At 46.6% G+C, this 23078-nt stretch overlaps 1 protein-coding gene across 2 annotated transcripts in view; it reads left to right on the top strand.

Annotated features, from left to right (window-relative positions):
* The window catches only part of LOC124037986 (discs large homolog 1-like protein), a 214644-nt gene that overhangs the window by 113837 nt on the left and 77729 nt on the right, over positions 1-23078 (top strand). For both annotated transcript variants that reach the window (XM_046353313.1, XM_046353314.1), the window contains 4 exons: positions 4351-4520; positions 5377-5513; positions 19506-19650; positions 20727-20853. In XM_046353313.1, coding sequence (XP_046209269.1) covers positions 4351-4520; positions 5377-5513; positions 19506-19650; positions 20727-20853 — 579 coding nt within the window. The remainder of the gene's footprint in view (positions 1-4350; positions 4521-5376; positions 5514-19505; positions 19651-20726; positions 20854-23078) is intronic.

Below are 23078 nucleotides of genomic sequence, written 5' to 3'. Positions count from 1 at the left end.
CGTCCCGAGACGGAACCCAACTCCTCTCCTCAGGACCGTAACCCTCCCAATCCACTAAGTATTGGTGACCCCGTCCCCGAGAACGCATGTCCATGATCTTATGTACCTTGTAAATAGGTGCGCTCTCGACAAGGACGGGAGGGGGAGGGAAGACGAACGGGGTGCGAAGAAAGGGCTTAACACAGGAGACATGGAAGACAGGATGGACGCGACGAAGATGTCGCGGAAGAAGCAGTCGCACAGCGACAGGATTGACGACCTGGGAGACACGGAACGGACCAATGAACCGCGGAGTCAACTTACGAGAAGCTGTCGTAAGAGGAAGGTTGCGAGTGGAAAGCCACACTCTCTGGCCGCAACAATACCTTGGACTCTTAATCCTGCGTTTATTGGCGGCTCTCACCGTCTGTGCCCTGTAACGGCAAAGTGCAGACCTCACCCTCCTCCAGGTGCGCTCACAACGTTGGACAAACGCTTGAGCGGAGGGAACGCTGGACTCGGCAAGCTGGGATGAGAACAGAGGAGGCTGGTAACCCAGACTACTCTGAAACGGAGATAACCCGGTAGCAGACGAAGGAAGCGAATTGTGAGCGTATTCTGCCCAGGGGAGCTGTTCTGCCCAAGACGCAGGGTTTCTGAAAGAAAGGCTGCGTAGTATGCGACCAATCGTCTGATTGGCCCTCTCTGCTTGACCGTTAGACTGGGGATGAAACCCGGAAGAGAGACTGACGGACGCACCAATCAAACGACAGAACTCCCTCCAAAACTGTGACGTGAATTGCGGGCCTCTGTCTGAAACGGCGTCTAACGGGAGGCCATGAATTCTGAATACATTCTCAATAATGATTTGTGCCGTCTCCTTAGCGGAAGGAAGTTTAGCGAGGGGAATGAAATGTGCCGCCTTAGAGAACCTATCGACAACCGTCAGAATCACAGTCTTCCCCGCAGACAAAGGCAGACCGGTAATGAAGTCTAAGGCAATGTGAGACCATGGTCGAGAAGGAATGGGGAGCGGTCTGAGACGACCGGCAGGAGGAGAGTTACCCGACTTAGTCTGCGCGCAGTCCGAACAAGCAGCCACGAAACGGCGCGTGTCACGCTCCTGAGTCGGCCACCAAAAGCGCTGGCGAATAGACGCAAGAGTGCCTCGAACACCGGGATGACCAGCTAACTTGGCAGAGTGAGCCCACTGAAGAACAGCCAGACGAGTGGAAACAGGAACGAAAAGGAGGTTACTAGGACAAGCGCGCGGCGACGCAGTGTGCGTGAGTGCTTGCTTAACCTGTCTTTCAATTCCCCAGACTGTTAACCCGACAACACGCCCATAAGGAAGAATCCCCTCGGGATCAGTAGAAGCCACAGAAGAACTAAACAGACGGGATAAGGCATCAGGCTTGGTGTTCTTGCTACCCGGACGGTAAGAAATCACAAACTCGAAACGAGCGAAAAACAACGCCCAACGAGCTTGACGGGCATTAAGTCGTTTGGCAGAACGGATGTACTCAAAATGCCCTAACGGAGTGTTAAACGCCGTTTTCCACTCGTCCCCCTCTCTGATGCGCACGAGATGGTAAGCGTTACGAAGGTCCAACTTAGTAAAGCACCTGGCTCCCTGCAGAATCTCGAAGGCTGATGACATAAGGGGAAGCGGATAACGATTCTTAACCGTTATGTCATTCAGCCCTCGATAATCCACGCAGGGGCGCAGAGTACCGTCCTTCTTCTTAACAAAAAAGAACCCCGCCCCGGCCGGAGAAGAAGAAGGCACTATGGTACCGGCGTCAAGAGACACAGACAAATAATCCTCGAGAGCCTTACGTTCGGGAGCCGACAGAGAGTATAGTCTACCTCGAGGAGGAGTGGTCCCCGGAAGGAGATCAATACTACAATCATACGACCGGTGAGGAGGAAGGGAGTTGGCTCGGGACCGACTGAAGACCGTGCGCAGATCATGATATTCCTCCGGCACTCCTGTCAAATCGCCAGGTTCCTCCTGAGAAGTAGGGACAGAAGAAACGGGAGGGATGGCAGACATTAAACACTTCACATGACAAGAAACGTTCCAGGATAGGATAGAATTACTAGACCAATTAATAGAAGGATTATGACATACTAGCCAGGGATGACCCAAAACAACAGGTGTAAACGGTGAACGGAAAATCAAAAAAGAAATAGTCTCACTGTGGTTACCAGATACTGTGAGGGTTAAAGGTAGTGTCTCAAATCTGATACTGGGAAGATGACTACCATCTAAGGCGAACATGGGCGTAGGCTTCTCTAACTCTCTGAAAGGAATGTCATGTTTCCGAACCCATGCTTCGTCCATGAAACAACCCTCAGCCCCAGAGTCTATCAAGGCACTACATGTAGCACCCGAACCGGTCCAGCGTAGGTGGACCGACAAAGTAGTACAGGACTTTGATGGAGAGACTTGAGTAGTTGCGCTCACCTGTAGCCCTCCGCTTACAGATGAGCTCTGGCTTTTACTGGACATGAATTAACAAAATGTCCAGCAACTCCGCAATAGAGGCACAGGCGGTTGGTGATCCTCCGTTCCCTCTCCTTATTCGAGATGCGAATCCCTCCCAGCTGCATGGGCTCAGTCTCAAAGCCAGAGGAGGGAGATGGTTGCGATGCGGAGCAGGGAAACACCGTTGATGCGAGCTCTCTTCCACGAGCCCGGTGACGAAGATCTACCCGTCGTTCTATGCGGATGGCGAGAGCAATCAAAGAGTCCACATCTGAAGGAACCTCCCGGGAGAGAATCTCATCCTTAACCACTGCGTGGAGTCCCTCCAGAAAACGAGCGAGCAGCGCCGGCTCGTTCCACTCACTAGAGGCAGCAAGAGTGCGAAACTCAATAGAATAATCCGTTATGGACCGTTCACCTTGGCATAAGGAAGCCAGGGCCCTAGAAGCCTCCCCACCAAAAACTGAACGGTCAAAAACCCGAATCATCTCCTCTTTAAAGTTCTGGAATTTGTTAGAGCAATCAGCCCTTGCCTCCCAGATAGCTGTGCCCCATTCTCGAGCCCGGCCAGTAAGGAGTGAAATGACGTAAGCAACCCGAGCTCTCTCTCTAGAGTATGTGTTGGGTTGGAGAGAGAACACAATCTCACACTGCGTGAGAAAGGAGCGGCACTCAGTGGGCTGCCCGGAGTAGCAAGGTGGGTTATTAACCCTAGGTTCTGGAGGCTCGGCAGGCCAGGAAGTAACAGGTGGCACGAGACGTAGACTCTGGAACTGTCCAGAGAGGTCGGAAACCTGAGCGGCCAGGTTCTCCACGGCATGGCGAGCAGCAGACAATTCCTGCTCGTGTCTGCCGAGCATGGCTCCTTGGATCTCGACGGCAGTGTAACGAGCGTCTGAAGTCGCTGGGTCCATTCCTTGGTCGGTTCCTTCTGTCATGCAGGTGAAACAGGACCCAAAAGCGACTTAACAGAAACAGAGTTTATTTAAGTCCAAACAGGGAATAACAGAAATCCTCTAGTCTGTAGAGGGGAATAACTGGAGAAGCGGCCACAGACTGCAGGTCGCTTCGGGTAGGCGCAGGCCGTGGTAGACAGAGACACCTGCTCACACGCAGCATCTGATGAAGGCAAAAAACACGACAGGACAGGGCGATACACAATCACAGCAAAAACACGACAGGACAGGGCGAAACGCAATCACAGCATGGTGAATACTAAACAAGGAACCGACGGGACAGGAACGGAACACAAAGGAATAAATAGGGACTCTAATCAGGGGGAAAGGATCGGGAACAGGTGTGGGAAGACTAACTGATGATTAGGGGAATAGGAACAGCTGGGAGCAGGAACGGAACGATAGAGAGAAGAGAGAGCGAGAGAGTGAGAGGGGGAGGGGGAGAGAGAGGGATAGAAAGAGGGAAAGAACCCAATAAGACCAGCAGAGGGAAACGAACAGAATGGGGAGCACAGGGACAAGACATGATAATAAATGACAAACATGACAGCGATTGTCATTAGGCCAGAATTAATGCCTCCACTGCTGTCCGCATGCATTTCTGCCTTGGCAAATCTCAGTGTTCTCGTCTCACCACATCGCGTTTTGAGAGCATAGGATATACTCTAGGCCGCCCACCTGTTTTCAAGTCCATTCACTCATATTAATGCTTCTGCCATATGGTAATAATAAATCATGTTGTAATAGCCTACAGTTTTCTTAACATTTTGTTTTCATTATTGTGATATGCTTTACCGGTACAGCATAACCCCACTATTTATTTTACCGTGATGCTGTACAGGACCATACCGCCTTACTTTCACCCCCGTATCTGACTCTTCTGGCTGCAAAGTTAATGACCGGTGTGTTTGACACTTCCTGCAGAGTGAATGACTGCATCTTGAGAGTAAACGAGGCAGACGTGAGGGATGTGACCCACAGTAAGGCCGTGGAGGCCCTAAAAGTGGCCGCCTGCATCGTCAGGCTCTACGTCCGCAGGAGAAAAGTCCTCTCAGAGAAGATCATGGAACTCAAACTAGTCAAAGGTCCTAAAGGTAAGAAAACCATGGAGTTCAAACTTGCCAAAGGTCCTAAAGGTAAGAAAACCATGGAGCTCAAACTTGCCAAACTGGGCGGCAGCGTAGCCTAGTGGTTAGAGCGTTGGACTAGTAACCGGAAGGTTGCCAGTTCAAACCCCCGAGCTGACAAGGTACAAATCTGTCGTTCTGCCCCTGAACAGGCAGTTAACCCACTGTTCCCAGGTAAAATAAAAATAAAAAATAAAAATGGTCCTTCTGAAGCTCAGTTGGTAGAGCATGGCGCTTGTAACGCCAGGGTAGTGGGTTCGATCCCCGGGACCACCCATACATAGAATGTATGCACACATGACTGTAAGTCGCTTTGGATAAAAGCGTCTGCTAAATGGCATATATTATTATTATTATTATATTATTATTATTATAACTAGTCAAAGGTCCTAAAGGTTAGATAACCATGGTGCTCAAACTAGTCAAAGGTCCTGAAGGTAAGAATACCATAGAGCTCAAAGTAATTAAAAGGACCAAAAGTTTAGAAAACCATAGATCTCAAAGTAATTTAATAGGTCCTAGAGGTAAGGGAGATTAAAGCTAGACAGTGATATCATACATCGCAGGGTGACTTCCTATACATAAGTCTACCTTAAAATGTGTTGAACTGATGGATACCTGTATGATGCTGGTTGTTGACTCTCTGACTCTCTGTGCTCCTAGTGATACCCTCTGAATGACACCCTGAGAGGATTAATATAGTTCCAATACGGTTTCATTGTTGTAATACACTCCCCTCACTCCCTTTCTCTCTCTCCCTCTCTCTACCCTTCTCTTTTCCCTTTCTCTCTCTTACTCTTTTCCTCCCTACTTCTGTCTCCAGGGCTAGGGTTCAGTATTGCGGGTGGAGTATGGAACCAGCACATTCCAGGCGACAACAGCATCTATGTCACCAAGATCATTGAGGGAGGGGCTGCACACAAAGACGGGAGGTTGCAAATAGGAGACAAACTATTGGCTGTAAGGCCCTGTAACTTCATCTTCTCCTTACTGAAAGACGTCAGTTCAATGTCTAGTTTTGATTTATATTTAATTGAGTTGTCAACTAACGTGAATTCAACCTGAAATCAACAACAAAAAATGAACCATGTCATTGGATTTAGATTTAAAGTTGTGGTCCTCTGTAGCTCAGTTGCAACGACAGGATAGTGGGTTTGATTCCACCAATACGTAAAACAAATACGTAAAATGCACATATGACTAAGTCGCTTTGGATAAAAGTGTCTGCTAAATGACATATGATATTATTATTATTATTTTTTTAAGTTGAGTGAAAAACAGACATTTTCAAAATTCCTTTACATTGATTACTTTTTGCAAATCCAATCAGTTTTCCACGTTGATTCTAGGGCTGGGAATTCCCAGTGAACTCACTATATGATATTCTCACGATACTTAGGTGCCGATACGATATGTATAGCGATTCTCATTATGCTATATACACTACCAGTCAAAAGTTTGGAGACACCTACTCATTACATGGTTTTTCTTTGTTTGTACTATTTCCTACATTGTAGAATAATAGTGAAGACATCAAACTATGAAGTAACACATATGGAATCATGTAAACAAAAAAGGGTTAAACAAATCAAAATCATTTTTATATTTGAGATTCTTCAAAGTAGCTACCCTTTGCCTTGATGACAACTTTGCACACTCTTAGCATTCTCTCAACCAGCTTCATGAGGAATGCTTTTCTAACAGTCTTGAATGAGTTCTCACATATGCTGAGCACTTGTTGGCTGCTTTTCCTTCACTCTATGGTTTCATCTGTGGATTATCGATTCGATAACCCGACCTGGCTAGAACCACAGTTTAAACCACAGTTGAATTGTTCTCTGTATTTTCCTAGGCACACACATACACATACATTTATCTCCCTCCCAGTCCAACCTAGTTGGAGTTATTTTTAATACTTTAATTATCCCTTATACATGCTACATAAACTATAATCCCTAATGGTTAAATTTCAGGGTAGAATTATTTAATCATTATCTTTAAACATATAGATTGTTTTATCAATCCACCCTTAATGACTAAATAATACACACTGATATATCAAACACTATATGGAAACATAAATGTCATACAAGAATAAACCAAACCAATACCTGTATTTACGTTCGATACTCATCAATGAATGTTCTATATCTAATTTTAACTCTTCCTGTTAGGATTTTCATCATAATCTTCAGTTTGATCGAAATATTGAAGATAGTCTCATCTAACATTGGCTCCTCGTGGTTAAAAGAAACGGAGCCATCTCCTAGGCATGGAGATCTGTATTCGTCCTCCCACTAGTCGGAGCTCGGAATCGGTCCGTATCTCACCATCTGTTGCATCATTGACTTCCCCTGGAAATGAGACCTCGCATACACGGATTCAAACAACAGCCACATAATACCAACACAGTCATACAGGTGAAGGTTGCCCACAACACAGGTGATTATGACATTTTCCATTTCCCAATAGTTCCCTCAGGGAACTCCACCCCCCCCCCCCAATACAGCTGAAAAGGTGGCGCAGGGAATTCAAAAATATTCTTTAGAAATATTTAACTTTCACACATTAACAAGTCCAATACCTCAAATGAAAGATACACATCTTGTTCATCTACCCATCATGTCCGATTTTTTAAAATGTTTTACAGCGAAAACACAACATATATTGATGTTAGACCACCACCAAATCAAAGGGAAAACGCAGCCATTTTTTCCAGCCAAAGTCACAAAAGCAGGATTAGAGATAAAATGAATCACTAATCTTTTGAAGATCTTCATCAGATGACACTCATATGACATGTTACACAATACATTTATGTTTTGTTCGATAATATGTGTCATGCAGGTGAAAGAGGACCCAAAAGCGACTTGGCGAAAACAGAGTCTTTAATCCAGTAAAGTAAAATACAATCAAAAAAAACACAACTTTCACTCGAAATGACGAGGACCGACTGGAGACTCGATCTTGAACAGCAGGTTGCCTCGGGAAGGCACTTGAACCAAACAGACTCAGACACCTGCTCACCACGCAGCATCTGAGGGAAACACGACACGACAGGGCGATACACAAACACAGCACGGTGAATTCTAGACAAGGATCCGACAGGGCAGAAACGGAAAACAAGGAGAGAAATAGGGACTCTAATCAGGGAAAAGGATCGGGAACAGGTGTGGGAAGACTAAATGATTGATTAGGGGAATAGGAACAGCTGGGAGCAGGAACGGAACGATAGAGAGAAGAGAGAGCGGGAGAGTGAGAGAGGGAGGGGGAGAGAGAGGGATAGAAAGAGGGAAAGAACCTAATAAGACCAGCAGAGGGAAACGAATAGAAGGGGAAGCACAGGGACAAGACATGATAATCAATGACAAAACATGACAGTACCCCCCACTCACCGAGCGCCTCCTGGCGCACTCGAGGAGGAATCCTGGCGGCAACGGAGGAAATCATCAATGAGTGAACGGTCCAGCACGTCCCGAGACGGAACCCAACTCCTCTCCTCAGGACCGTAACCCTCCCAATCCACTAAGTATTGGTGACCCCGTCCCCGAGAACGCATGTCCATGATCTTATGTACCTTGTAAATAGGTGCGCTCTCGACAAGGACGGGAGGGGGGAGGGAAGACGAACGGGGGTGCGAAGAAAGGGCTTGACACAGGAGACATGGAAGACAGGATGGACGCGACGAAGATGTCGCGGAAGAAGCAGTCGCACAGCGACAGGATTGACGACCTGGGAGACACGGAACGGACCAATGAACCGCGGAGTCAACTTACGAGAAGCTGTCGTAAGAGGAAGGTTGCGAGTGGAAAGCCACACTCTCTGGCCGCAACAATACCTTGGACTCTTAATCCTGCGTTTATTGGCGGCTCTCACAGTCTGTGCCCTGTAACGGCAAAGTGCAGACCTCACCCTCCTCCAGGTGCGCTCACAACGTTGGACAAACGCTTGAGCGGAGGGAACGCTGGACTCGGCAAGCTGGGATGAGAACAGAGGAGGCTGGTAACCCAGACTACTCTGAAACGGAGATAACCCGGTAGCAGACGAAGGAAGCGAGTTGTGAGCGTATTCTGCCCAGGGGAGCTGTTCTGCCCAAGACGCAGGGTTTCTGAAAGAAAGGCTGCGTAGTATGCGACCAATCGTCTGATTGGCCCTCTCTGCTTGACCGTTAGACTGGGGATGAAACCCGGAAGAGAGACTGACGGACGCACCAATCAAACGACAGAACTCCCTCCAAAACTGTGACGTGAATTGCGGGCCTCTGTCTGAAACGGCGTCTAACGGGAGGCCATGAATTCTGAACACATTCTCGATAATGATTTGTGCCGTCTCCTTAGCGGAAGGAAGTTTAGCGAGGGAATGAAATGTGCCGCCTTAGAGAACCTATCGACAACCGTAAGAATCACAGTCTTCCCCGCAGACAAAGGCAGACCGGTAATGAAGTCTAGGGCGATGTGAGACCATGGTCGAGAAGGAATGGGGAGCGGTCTGAGACGACCGGCAGGAGGAGAGTTACCCGACTTAGTCTGCGCGCAGTCCGAACAAGCAGCCACGAAACGGCGCGTGTCACGCTCCTGAGTCGGCCACCAAAAGCGCTGGCGAATAGACGCAAGAGTGCCTCGAACACCGGGATGACCAGCTAACTTGGCAGAGTGAGCCCACTGAAGAACAGCCAGACGAGTGGAAACAGGAACGAAAAGGAGGTTACTAGGACAAGCGCGCGGAGACGCAGTGTGCGTGAGTGCTTGCTTAACCTGTCTTTCAATTCCCCAGACTGTCAACCCGACAACACGCCCATAAGGAAGAATCCCCTCGGGATCAGTAGAAGCCACAGACGAACTAAACAGACGGGATAAGGCATCAGGCTTGGTGTTCTTGCTACCCGGACGGTAAGAAATCACAAACTCGAAACGAGCGAAAAACAACGCCCAACGAGCTTGACGGGCATTAAGTCGTTTGGCAGAACGGATGTACTCAAGGTTCTTATGGTCTGTCCAAACGACAAAAGGAACGGTCGCCCCCTCCAACCACTGTCGCCATTCGCCTAGGGCTAAGCGGATGGCGAGCAGTTCACGGTTACCCACATCATAGTTGCGCTCAGATGGCGACAGGCGATGAGAAAAATAAGCGCAAGGATGAACCTTATCGTCAGACTGGAAGCGCTGGGATGGAATGGCTCCCACGCCTACCTCTGAAGCGTCAACCTCGCAATGAATTGTCTAGTGACGTCAGGAGTAACGAGGATAGGAGCGGACGTAAAACGTTCTTTTAGAAGATCAAAAGCTCCCTGGGCGGAACCGGACCACTTAAAACACGTCTTGACAGAAGTAAGAGCTGTGAGAGGGGCAGCAACTTGACCGAAATTACGAATGAAACGCCGATAGAAATTAGCGAAACCTAAAAAGCGCTGTAACTCGACACGTGACCTTGGAACGGGCCAATCACTGACAGCTTGGACCTTAGCGGAATCCATCTGAATGCCTTCAGCGGAAATAACGGAACCGAGAAAAGTAACGGAGGAGACATGAAAAGAGCACTTCTCAGCCTTTACGTAGAGACAATTCTCTAAAAGGCGCTGTAGAACACGTCGAACGTGCTGAACATGAATCTCGAGTGACGGTGAAAAAATCAGGATATCGTCAAGATAGACAAAAACAAAGATGTTCAGCATGTCTCTCAGAACATCATTAACTAATGCCTGAAAAACAGCTGGCGCATTGGCGAGACCAAACGGCAGAACCCGGTACTCAAAATGCCCTAACGGAGTGTTAAACGCCGTTTTCCACTCGTCCCCCTCTCTGATGCGCACGAGATGGTAAGCGTTACGAAGGTCCAACTTAGTAAAGCACCTGGCTCCCTGCAGAATCTCGAAGGCTGATGACATAAGGGGAAGCGGATAACGATTCTTAACCGTTATGTCATTCAGCCCTCGATAATCCACGCAGGGGCGCAGAGTACCGTCCTTCTTCTTAACAAAAAAGAACCCCGCCCCGGCCGGAGAGGAAGAAGGCACTATGGTACCGGCGTCAAGAGACACAGACAAATAATCCTCGAGAGCCTTACGTTCGGGAGCCGACAGAGAGTATAGTCTACCCCGAGGAGGAGTGGTCCCCGGAAGGAGATCAATACTACAATCATACGACCGGTGAGGAGGAAGGGAGTTGGCTCGGGACCGACTGAAGACCGTGCGCAGATCATGATATTCCTCCGGCACTCCTGTCAAATCGCCAGGTTCCTCCTGAGAAGTAGGGACAGAAGAAACGGGAGGGATGGCAGACATTAAACACTTCACATGACAAGAAACGTTCCAGGATAGGATAGAATTACTAGACCAATTAATAGAAGGATTATGACATACTAGCCAGGGATGACCCAAAACAACAGGTGTAAACGGTGAACGAAAAATCAAAAAAGAAATAGTCTCACTGTGGTTACCAGATACTGTGAGGGTTAAAGGTAGTGTCTCAAATCTGATACTGGGAAGATGACTACCATCTAAGGCGAACATGGGCGTAGGCTTCTCTAACTCTCTGAAAGGAATGTCATGTTTCCGAACCCATGCTTCGTCCATGAAACAACCCTCAGCCCCAGAGTCTATCAAGGCACTGCATGTAGCACCCGAACCGGTCCAGCGTAGATGGACCGACAAAGTAGTACAGGATTTTGATGGAGAGACTTGAGTAGTTGCGCTCACCTGTAGCCCTCCGCTTACTGATGAGCTCTGGCTTTTACTGGACATGAATTAACAAAATGTCCAGCAACTCCGCAATAGAGGCACAGGCGGTTGGTGATCCTCCGTTCCCTCTCCTTAGTCGAGATGCGAATCCCTCCCAGCTGCATGGGCTCAGTCTCTGAGCCAGAGGAGGGAGATGGTTGCGATGCGGAGCAGGGAAACACCGTTGATGCGAGCTCTCTTCCACGAGCCCGGTGACGAAGATCTACCCGTCGTTCTATGCGGATGGCGAGAGCAATCAAAGAGTCCACATCTGAAGGAACCTCCCGGGAGAGAATCTCATCCTTAACCACTGCGTGGAGTCCCTCCAGAAAACGAGCGAGCAGCGCCAGCTCGTTCCACTCACTAGAGGCAGCAAGAGTGCGAAACTCAATAGAGTAATCCGTTATGGATCGATCACCTTGGCATAGGGAAGCCAGGGCCCTAGAAGCCTCCCTACCAAAAACTGAACGGTCAAAAACCCGAATCATCTCCTCTTTAAAGTTCTGGTACTTGTTAGAGCAATCAGCCCTTGCCTCCCAGATAGCTGTGCCCCATTCTCGAGCCCGGCCAGTAAGGAGTGAAATGACGTAAGCAACCCGAGCTCTCTCTCTAGAGTATGTGTTGGGTTGGAGAGAGAACACAATCTCACACTGCGTGAGAAAGGAGCGGCACTCAGTGGGCTGCCCGGAGTAGCAAGGTGGGTTATTAACCCTAGGTTCTGGAGGCTCGGCAGGCCAGGAAGTAACAGGTGGCACGAGACGAAGACTCTGGAACTGTCCAGAGAGGTCGGAAACCTGAGCGGCCAGGTTCTCCACGGCATGGCGAGCAGCAGACAATTCCTGCTCGTGTCTGCCGAGCATGGCTCCTTGGATCTCGACGGCAGTGTTACGAGCGTCTGAAGTCGCTGGGTCCATTCCTTGGTCGTATCCTTCTGTCATGCAGGTGAAAGAGGACCCAAAAGCGACTTGGCGAAAACAGAGTCTTTAATCCAGTAAAGTAAAATACAATAAAAAAAAACACAACTTTCACTCGAAATGACGAGGACCGACTGGAGACTCGATCTTGAACAGCAGGTTGCCTCGGGAAGGCACTTGAACCAAACAGACTCAGACACCTGCTCACCACGCAGCATCTGAGGGAAACACGACACGACAGGGCGATACACAAACACAGCACGGTGAATTCTAGACAAGGATCCGACAGGGCAGAAACGGAAAACAAGGAGAGAAATAGGGACTCTAATCAGGGAAAAGGATCGGGAACAGGTGTGGGAAGACTAAATGATTGATTAGGGGAATAGGAACAGCTGGGAGCAGGAACGGAACGATAGAGAGAAGAGAGAGCGGGAGAGTGAGAGAGGGAGGGGGAGAGAGAGGGATAGAAAGAGGGAAAGAACCTAATAAGACCAGCAGAGGGAAACGAATAGAAGGGGAAGCACAGGGACAAGACATGATAATCAATGACAAAACATGACAAATATGCATATTTATATCCACAAATCTCGGTTTACATTGACACCATGTTCAGAACTGCCTCCAAAATATGTGGAGGAATTATAGAAAGCTACGCCAGATAACAGAACTACTCATCATAAACTTTGACTAAAGATACATGTTCTACATATAATTAAAGATACACTGGTTCTTAATGCAACCGCTGTGTCAGATTTGTTTTAAGCGTTACGGAAAAAGCCTAACATTGCAATAATCTGAGACAGCGCTCAGACGTAAAAGTATTTCTCTGCCATGTTGGAGTCAACAGAAATACGAAATTACAACATAAATATTCCCTTACCTTTGATGATCTTTCATCAGAATGTAGTGCAAGGAGTCCTGGTACCACAATAAATCATTGTTTTGTTCCAGAATGTCCAATACTAGTGTCCAATTAGCTGCATTTGCTATCACTGAATGCTGGTCCAGGACAACTCGCACGAAAACTTCAAAAAGATATATTCCAGGTCGAATAAACTGGTCAAACTAAGTAGAGAATCAATCTTCAGGATGTTATTTTCATATATGTCCAATAACGTTCCAACCGGATCATACGTTTTCAGCTGCAGCCAAATGGAACGGCGGTGGCACCCACAGAGAAATGCGCCACAGGAAAATGGCATTCTGTCGGGACACTGACTATTTCCCCTCCCATTCGGTCAACGTTCACAGCAAATGCTCCATTCTACTTTCTACTGAATGAGGACATCTAGTGGAAGGCATAGGAAGTGCTACCAGGTCCATATCTTGTTGGGAAAGGAGGGGGCGATGATGTCAAAGTTGACACACAGTCAGAATTTTACTTTGGAAGATTGCCTGCCCTATGAGTTCTGTTATACTCACAGACATAATTCAAACAGTTGAAGAAACTTCAGAGTGTTTCCTATCCAATAGTAATAATAATATGCATATATTAGCAATCTAGAACAGAGTAGGATGCAGTTCACTATGGGCACGCAATTCATCCAAAGTGAAAATACTGCCCCCTATCCTCAACATGTTAAACCAGCCAGGGCCTGGGCCACTGATCCGTCTGGAGCTGTGTTATCGAGGATAAGAGTACAACATTCCGATCCGAATATCACACACACCCCTCCCTTCTCAGCCAGTAGCATATCCAATGCTATTCTATTCTGCCATTCCATCAAACTAGTTGCAGCTGATAACCCTTTTATCGCATCTCTATTATAGTTGATGAAACGCTGTTGGTTATAGTACGTATAATTTATCCAATATACAGTTTTTTTGAGAGTTGAACACCAGAAGATGCTTGATTCCAATCCAGCCAATATCTGATTCCGAGCTTTGAACTCATCAGGCATCCCCCTTGGAACCCCAATGCTATCAATGTAAACTCTATTGTCAAAGGACCCTGACGGAGCAATCCTTCTCTCTCTTCTACCTGGCACTTGGTCTTTGTGTTTGATAAGGGTATGAAGGGCATGCCTAACTGTACAAATGCACAAATACCGGTCCAATTTGTAGGCAGGTTAGGCCACAGCTTCATGCCTCCACACAACCACGAGACATCCGCTCTAGGCCTTTTTATCTTACTAAAGTCCTCGGAACTCAACCACCCAGTCAGGTCCCTCATTGTCTCGTCGGTTGTAACATTCTCTGTCCTATTGCATGTTCTTACTTCCCCTATGTCCTGTCCATGTGTGTTGTATCGAGCCATACAATAATAGTTTCCTCCAGCAACTGTGAAAGGGGGAAGTCTGGATGTGATGGGCACATGGGGATACAGATACTGCACATCAGTGCAACTGTTATTGTCTGGCTTCGCTGCCTTCATGAACAGCTTTACCATATAGGCCATTCCCCTGGGTGAATTAATTCCATTGAGTGGAAAGGGGATGGTTGTATGAGGTTTGGCTGTGGTGCAGGCATAACATTCTTCTTTAGCTACTGATCTAGCTGTATACTGAATCCATACCAACCATAGGTTGGAATCCCCAAACCCAGGCTCCACCTCAATCACTTCCTTAAGATCTTTCGTCTGAACTATCCGTACCGGACCTTGGCTCTGGATGACTACACTGGTAATATCCATTTTGTCAGGGTAACTGCTTGGACTCTGACTGGCCGTAGAACTATCACCGGCTCTAACCTCTGCTACCCGGAATGGTACCGTAGTGTCGAACAACATACCAAAACCAACATACCATAACCCAAGATCCTCTTTCTTTACATTTTTAATGGTATTTCGTACCTTTATGCAATACAGCCCTTGCTCCGGATTACAGTCAAAAACCCTCACCTTTACTATACTCCATCTGTTTCCATATTGGAAGTGTGGATTTACATAGCCTTCTCTCTCTGTGAGCTATGACCTGATTCCATGAATTACACAGGGACCTGCACAGATATCTTCCATAAAGGCCCATAGTTCTAGACTGCCAAGGGGTCAGACACCCAGTTTGGTCTACATAGAACTCAACTGAAACATCCTTCCCTAGCTCAACTCTCACTTCCTTTGTACCCAGATTAAGTGACCTTTTGTACTTTGGTAATACAAAATCCTCATCTTCTACACTATGGGTCAAGTTACCACCTTCTGCCTTCTCAGGTGGGTCATGGTGTATTAGGAATATGGCTCCCACAATCAGATAGCTCAGACCAACCAGCACTCCTGTAAAGCCCCACCCCTTTCCAGAGAACATTTCACTAGCTAGAGGCCAACCCAAACTTCCACTTCTATTGAACGCACACAGTGAGGATCGGGCGGGTTAGGGAATCTTCGTTAGAGAGGTGACCCCGAACCCTATTGGTATTCGGTTCTTCTACTACTCTGTGTTTGTTCGCCAGTGTCACTGTGTCTTACCCTCCCACAGTGTGTAATATGGACACAGGTGGCTCTTTCCGCTATGTGTACTGCAAAGGCTGTCACCAGTAGCACCTGGTATGGTCCTTTCCACTGTGGCTGTTTCCAGTCTTTTTTCTTGAGGGATTGGACCCAGACCCAGTCTCCTGGTTGGATGGAGTGAATCACCTTCTCCTGTAATTCACCTGTTGAACACAACATCTTGGCCATACGGGTTTGGTTAACAAACAGTCTTCTCATGTGTTCTGCTAGTATATCTTAAACTTCTATGTCTACCTGTTCTGGTCTCTCTAACTCTGGTATTTCTTTATGGTCTACCTGATTAGCTGAAATGTAATCCAGTGTTTAAAGAAATAGATCCTAGTAAATCAACTCTAGGGATAATATCTTGACCTAATTTGTTAGCTACCATAATCGTGTCCGCCAAGGAAGTTGGGAACGCTTCTACCCATTTACTATATTTATCTATTATATTTTTAAAAATTAAGTAGTTCGTTATCTCATAGGCCACAACGTCTTTCCTAACCAGCAGTGTTTCCTAACTTGCTCTACCATCCTTGCTCCCTGTTGACACTTGGCTCCGCCCATGTGTCAATATTGCCGCATATCTAAACAGACTTAGATAGGCTGATACTGATCAATAGTAGCCAATTTGAAGTGCATATCTCTTCACCTCTCTTAGCTCTGCTAGCCCCCACCCTACCAGGATCTGTTTGATGGTACAGCTTATCCTGGGATGCAACACAGGGGCCCCTCATGTGTGTGTGTTTAGACCCTTCCTGTTCACCCACGACTGCGTGGCCACGCACAACTCCAACACAGTGGCGGTAGGCTTGATCACCAATGGCGATGAGACAGCATAAAGGGAGGAGGTCAGATGTCAGTAAGACCAAGGGCTGTAGTGGAGCGGGTCAATAGCTTCAAGTTCCTTGTGGTCCACATCACTAACGACTTAATATGGTCCACACACAACCGCACAGTTGTTAGGAGGTCACAATAGGTCCTCTTCCACCCCAGGAGACTGAAGAGACTTGGCATGGGCACTCGGATCCACAAAAAGTTCTACAACATCACCATCGAGAACATGATGACCTTCTCCACCACTGCTTGATATGGCAAATGCACTGCCCTCGATCGAAAACCACTACAGAGGGTGGTCTGGACAGCCCAGTACATCACCTCTATGTCAGCTGAAAGGCCCAAATAAGTCACCCTTCTGCAACCGTCCGGCAAACGGTATCGGAGCATCGGCTCTAGGACCAACAAGCTTCAAGACAACTTCTACCCCCAAGCCATAAGACTGATAAATAGTTAATTAAATGGTTACACAGACTATCTGCATTGACCCTATCTCAAATCAAATCAAATGTTATTTGTCACATACAGATGGTTAGCAGATGTTAATGTGAGTGTAGCGAAATGCTTGTGCTTCTAGTTACGACAATGCAGTAATAACCAACCAACAATCTAACCTAACAATTTCACAACAGCTACCTTACACACACACACACACACAAGTGTAAAGGGATGAAGAATATGTACATAAAGATATATGAATGAGTGATGGTACAGAACGGTATAGGCAAGATGCAGTAGGTGGTATAGAGTACAGTATATACATATGACATGAGTAATGTAGGGTATGCAAACATTATATTAAGTGGCATTGTTAAAAGTGGCTAGTGATACATTTTTTACATGTATGGCAGCAGCCACTCAGTGTTAGTGGTGGCTGTTTAACAGTCTGATGGCCTTGAGGTAGAAGCTGTTTTTCAGTCTCTCGGTCCCTGCTTTGATACACCTGTACTGACCTCGCCTTCTGGATGATAGCGGGGTGAACAAGCAATGGCTCGGGTGGTTGTTGTCCTTGATGATCTTTATGGCCTTCCTGTGACATCGGGTGGTGTAGGTGTCCTGTGTGTGTGCGCCATTCAAAGGGTGAATAGGCAAGACAAAAGATTTAAGTGCCTTTGAAATGGATATGTTTCAGGTGCACCGGCTTGAGTCTGTGAAGCACTGCAACACTGCTTGGTTTTTCATGTTCAACAGTTTACCGTGTATGAAGAATGGTCCACCACCCAACGGACACATCCATCCAACTTGACAGAACTATGAGTAGCTTTGGAGTCAACATGGGCCAGCATCCCTGTGGAACGATTTTGACATCTTGTAGAGTCCATGGCCCAATGTTTTGAGGCTGGTCTGAGTGGAAAAAAGTGGTGCAACTCAATATTTGAAGGTGTTCCTAATGTTTTCTACACTCAGTGTATATATACAGTTGAAATTTTTTGGAAAATTAAATACAGAAATATCACACCCCTGAGTAAATACAGTTGAAGTCAGAAGTTTACATACACCTTAGCCAACTACATTTAATCTACATTTTTCACAATTCCTGACATTTAATCCTAGTAAAAATTCCTTGTCTTAGGTCAGTTAGGATCACCACGTCATTTGAATAATGTGAAATGTCAGAATAATAGTAGAGAGAATGATTTATGAAAAAAAAAAACAATTTCATCACATTCCCAGTGGGTCAGAAGTGTACATACACTCAATTAGTATTTGGTAGCATTGCCATTAAATTGTTTAACTTGGGTCAAACGTTTCGGGTAGCCTCCCACAAGCTTCTCACAATAAGTTGAGTGAATTTTGGCCCATTCCTCCTGACAGAGCTGGTCAGGTTTGTAGGCCTCCTTGCTCGCGCACACTTTTTCAGTTCTGCACACACATTTTCTACAGGATTGAGGTCAGGGCTTTGTGATGGCCACTCCAACACCTTGACTTTGTTGTCCTTAAGCCATTTTGACACAACTTTGGAAGTATGCTTGGGGTCATTGTCCATTTGGAAGACCCATTTGTGACCAAGCTTTAACTGATGTCTTGAGATGTTGCTTCAATATTTCCACATACTTTTCCTTCCTCATGACGCTGTCTATTTTGTGTAGTGCACCAGTCCCTCCTGCAGCAAAGCACCCCCACAACATGATGCTGCCACCCCCGTGCTTCACGGTTGGGATGGTGTTCTTCAGCTTGCTAGCCTCTCCCTTTTTCCTCCAAACATAACGATGGTCATTATGACCAAACAGTTATATTTTTGTTTCCGCAGATCTAATGTTCTGGCTGTGCCGCGTGGAGATTATAACAGTGCCGGGTGGAGATTATAACAGAACATGGCCAAGATGTTCAAATGTTCATAAATTACCAGCATGGTCAAATAATAATAATCACAGTAGTTGTCGAGGGTGCAGCAAGTCAGCACCTCAGGAGTAAATGTCAGTTGGCTTTTCATAGCCGATCATTAAGAGTATCTCAACCGCTCCTGCTGTCTCTAGAGAGTTGAAAACAGCAGGTCTGGGACAGGTAGCACGTCCGGTGAACAGGTCAGGGTTCCATTGCCGCAGGCAGAACAGTTGAAACTGGAGCAGCAGCACGGCCAGGTGGACTGGGGACAGTAAGGAGTCATCATGCCAGGTAGTCCTGAGGGCTCAGGTCCTCCGAGAGAAAGAAAGAGAGAATTAGAGAGAGCATACTTACATTCACACAGGACACCGGATAAGACAGGAGAAGTATTCCAGATATAACAAACTGACCCTTGCCCCCTGACACAAACTACTGCAGCATAAATACTGGAGGCTGAGACAGGAGGGGTCAGGAGACACTGTGGCCCCATCCGATGATACCCCACGGACAGGGCCAAACAGGAAGGATATAAGCAAGCATTTCACTGTGAAGTCGATACCTGTTGTATTCGGTGCATGTGACAAATACAACTTGATTTGATTCTTTAAGAGACTTAGATTAAGTTTTGTTGTGCCTTGTTAAAAATGCCAGCCTGTTTGCCTGCTATGTCAGCTACTGTATGTAACTACATGCTAAATCAACTGAAAAGCCAAATGACCACCTCTCTCTCCTTCCAGGTAAACAGCGCTTGTCTTGAGGAGGTGAGTCACGAGGATGCCGTGGAGGCCTTGAAAAACACCCCCGATGTGGTTTACTTGAACGTGGCGAAACCCACCAGTGTCTTCATGAACGACAGCTTCGCTCCGCCCGACATCACCAACTGTGAGTGCACACACATACATATATGCATACACACACACACACACACACACACGCACGCACACACACACACACACACGCACGCACGCACGCACGCACGCACGCACGCACACACACACACACACACACACACACACACACACACACGCACACATGGTGATCACAATCTTTCCACTCATCCCAGGGCAACTGTGACAGACAGCGGGTTATTTGAAAGGAGCCATGTGGTGTGGACCAAACCACATGGCTGGCTGCTGTTGCTGGCTGCTGTCCCCCATAGCTACAGTAGTAATCCAGTAGTCACAGTGAGGGAGTAGGCCTATATCTTGACCAATTACTGATCATCAGAATTGGGCTTACAGTAGTCGGTATAATGTGAGCCAATTTAATTATCTCTGAATATACTCCCATGGATGTCCCCCGGTCTACTAAGAACTGAAATCAATCAACAAGGATGGCAGAGCCGAGCGTTGGTATTATTCACTTAAAACAATGCCTCCTGTCTCACAGTACTGAACTGATGAGGTTGTCGTTTTGACTTTGACCAAACATAATGCGAAATATGACATTGGTGGAAAACATTGGTTTAATCACTGTTCAGGTCACATTCAAATAGGCTCTTTAAAACCTGTCACCTATAAACACCTTTATCATAGATATTGGTCACTTTTCTCACTTCAAGAAACTACAAGCACAGCTTTTAGTTAATATACCTATGCTTATATTAAAATATCCTTTATTATTTAGTAGCTCACTTCATTTTTGCATGGTTGCTTAAGGCAACTCCCATATTGTAACTCCCATATTTTACCTGGACAACATTATTGAGAGTTCTGTTCTGGTGCTTATGCCATTATTGAAGATTGTGTTCAATTACCTACCCCTGCCAGCCATGTGTTTTATATTTTCCTGATCTACCTCTCTGTCTACACCAGGGAAGGCTCAAGTAGAAAGTGAGTTATTAGCCTAGTGTAGCCTAGCTCCTCCCTCACTAAGCAGCATTTTATCATAGCATTAGCCGTTAATGCTAACTTGCTATCTACACACTGAGGCCTGTTGTGTGTGTATTTTTTCTTTAGCATATTCCCCTCACAAGGACAACCATATCACCCCATCTAACTACCATAGCCAGCCCCATACCCCCGACACACCCGGACGCTACTCACCCATCCCCAAGAGCATATTGGGAGACGACGAGATCACAAGGTAAGCTGTGTGATAATGAACACACGCCATTTGACCACTTTTACAAAGGGTTTCAAATCAAATGTTTTTTTATAACATGTGCCGAATATAACAGGTGTAGGTAGACCTTACAGTGAGATGTTTACTTACGAGCCCCTAACCAACAATGCAGTTTAAAAAATACGGATAGGAATAAGAAATAAAAGTAAGAAGTAATTAAAGAGCAGCAGTAAAATAACATTAGGTTTTGGTACAGAGTCAATGTGTGGGGGCACAGGTTAGTTGAGATAATACTGTATGTACATGAAGGTAGAGTTATTAAAGTGACTATGGATAGATGATAACAACAGAGTAGCAGCGGTGTAAAAGGGGGGGGGCAATGCAAATAGTCTGGATAACCTTTTGATTAGATGTTCAGGAGTCTTATGGCTTGGGGGGGGTCCTGGATGGCAGAAAGCTTGGCCCCAGTGATGTATTGGGCCGGTCGCACTACCCTCTGTTGTGCCTTGCGGTTGGAGACCGAGCAGTTGCCATACCAGGCGGTGATGCAACCAGTCAGGGTGCTCTTGACGGTGCAGCTGTATAACCTTTTGAGGATCTGAGGACCCATGCCAAATCTTTCCAGTCTCACGGCTTAGTTTTTGCTCTACAATGCACTGTCAACTGTGGGACCTTACATAGACAGGCGTGTGCCTTTCCAAATCATGTCCAGTCAATTGAATTTACCACAGGTGGACTCCAAAGAAGTTGTAAAAATATCTCAAGGATGATCAATGGAAACAAGATGCACCTGAGCTCAATTTCGAGTCTCATAGTAAAGGGTCTGAATACTTACGTAAATAAGGTACCTGTTTTTTATATTTAATACATTTGCAAAAATGTGCAAAAGTGTTGCTTTGATTATGGGGTATTGTGTGTAGATTGATGAGGGGAAACAAATAATTTAATACATTTTAGAAAAAGGGTGTAACGTAACAAAATGGGGGAAAAAGGAAGGGGTCTGAATACTTTCCAAATGCACTGTACATAGGGCAGCAGCCTCTAAGGTGCAGGGTTGAGTAACCGGGTGGTAGCCAGCTAATGACGGTGACTGAGTTCAGGTCAGGGTACTGGGTAGAGGCCGGCGAGTGATGGCTATTTAACAGTCTGATGGCCTTGAGATAGAAGCTGTTTTTCAGTCTTACGGTCCCAGCTTTGATGCAGCTGTACTGACCGCGCCTTCTGGATGATAGTGGGTTGAGCAGGCCGTGGCTCAGGTGATTGATGAGCTTTTTGACCATTCTGTGACATTGGGTACTGTAGATGTCCTTGAGTGCAGTCAGGGTACCCTCTCGAGAGCCGTGCGGTTGCGGGCAGTGCAATGCCATACCAGGCGTTGATACAGCCCGACAGAATGCTCTCAATTTTGCATTTGTAAAAGTTTTTGAGGGTCTTAGGAGCCAAGCCAAATTTCTTCATCCCTCTGAGGTTGAGGAGGCACTGTTGCGCCTTCTTCACCACACTGTCTGTGTGGAGTGGACCATTTCAGATTGTCAGTGATGTGAATGCGCTCTGGAATATTGTCGGGTCCCGCAGCCTTGCGGGTGTTGACCTGATTAAAGACATTTTTCACGTCGGCCTCGGAGAGCAAGATCACCCAATCCTCTGGGTCGGTAACCGCCCTCACACCCCGCACGATGTTGTCATAGCTTGCATAAAATTAATTGAGTTCGTCTGGTAGAGAGGCATTGTTGGGCATATCACGGTTGGGTATGCTTGCTTGTGGGTAGAATAACAGTGGTCTAAGACTTTATCGCCCCTGGACTGGTGCACTTCACAAAGTAGATGGCATCATGAGGAACGCAAATTATGTGGATATATTGAAGCAACATCTCAAGACATCAGTCAGGAAGTTAAAGCTTGGTTGCAAATGGGTCTTCCAAATGGACAATGACCTCAGGCATACTTCCAAAGTTGTGGCAAAATGGCTTAAGGACAACAAAGTCAAGGTATTGGAGTGGCCATCACAAAGCCCTCAATCCTATTGAACATTTGTGGGCTGAACTGAAAAAGCGTGTGCGAGCATGGAGGCCTACAAACCTGACTCAGTTACACCAGCTCTGTGAGGAGGAATGGCCCAACATTCACCCAACTTATTGTGGGAAGCTAGTGGAAGGCTACTCGAAACATTTGACCCAAGTTAAACAATGATACCAAATACTTATTGAGTGTATGTAAACGTCTGACCCACTGGGAATGTGATGAAA

Source organism: Oncorhynchus gorbuscha, linkage group LG06 (assembly GCF_021184085.1).
Source record: "Oncorhynchus gorbuscha isolate QuinsamMale2020 ecotype Even-year linkage group LG06, OgorEven_v1.0, whole genome shotgun sequence".
In the NCBI taxonomy this organism is placed as follows: Eukaryota; Metazoa; Chordata; class Actinopteri; order Salmoniformes; family Salmonidae; genus Oncorhynchus; species Oncorhynchus gorbuscha.
This window is presented reverse-complemented; position numbering and strand designations above follow the sequence as displayed.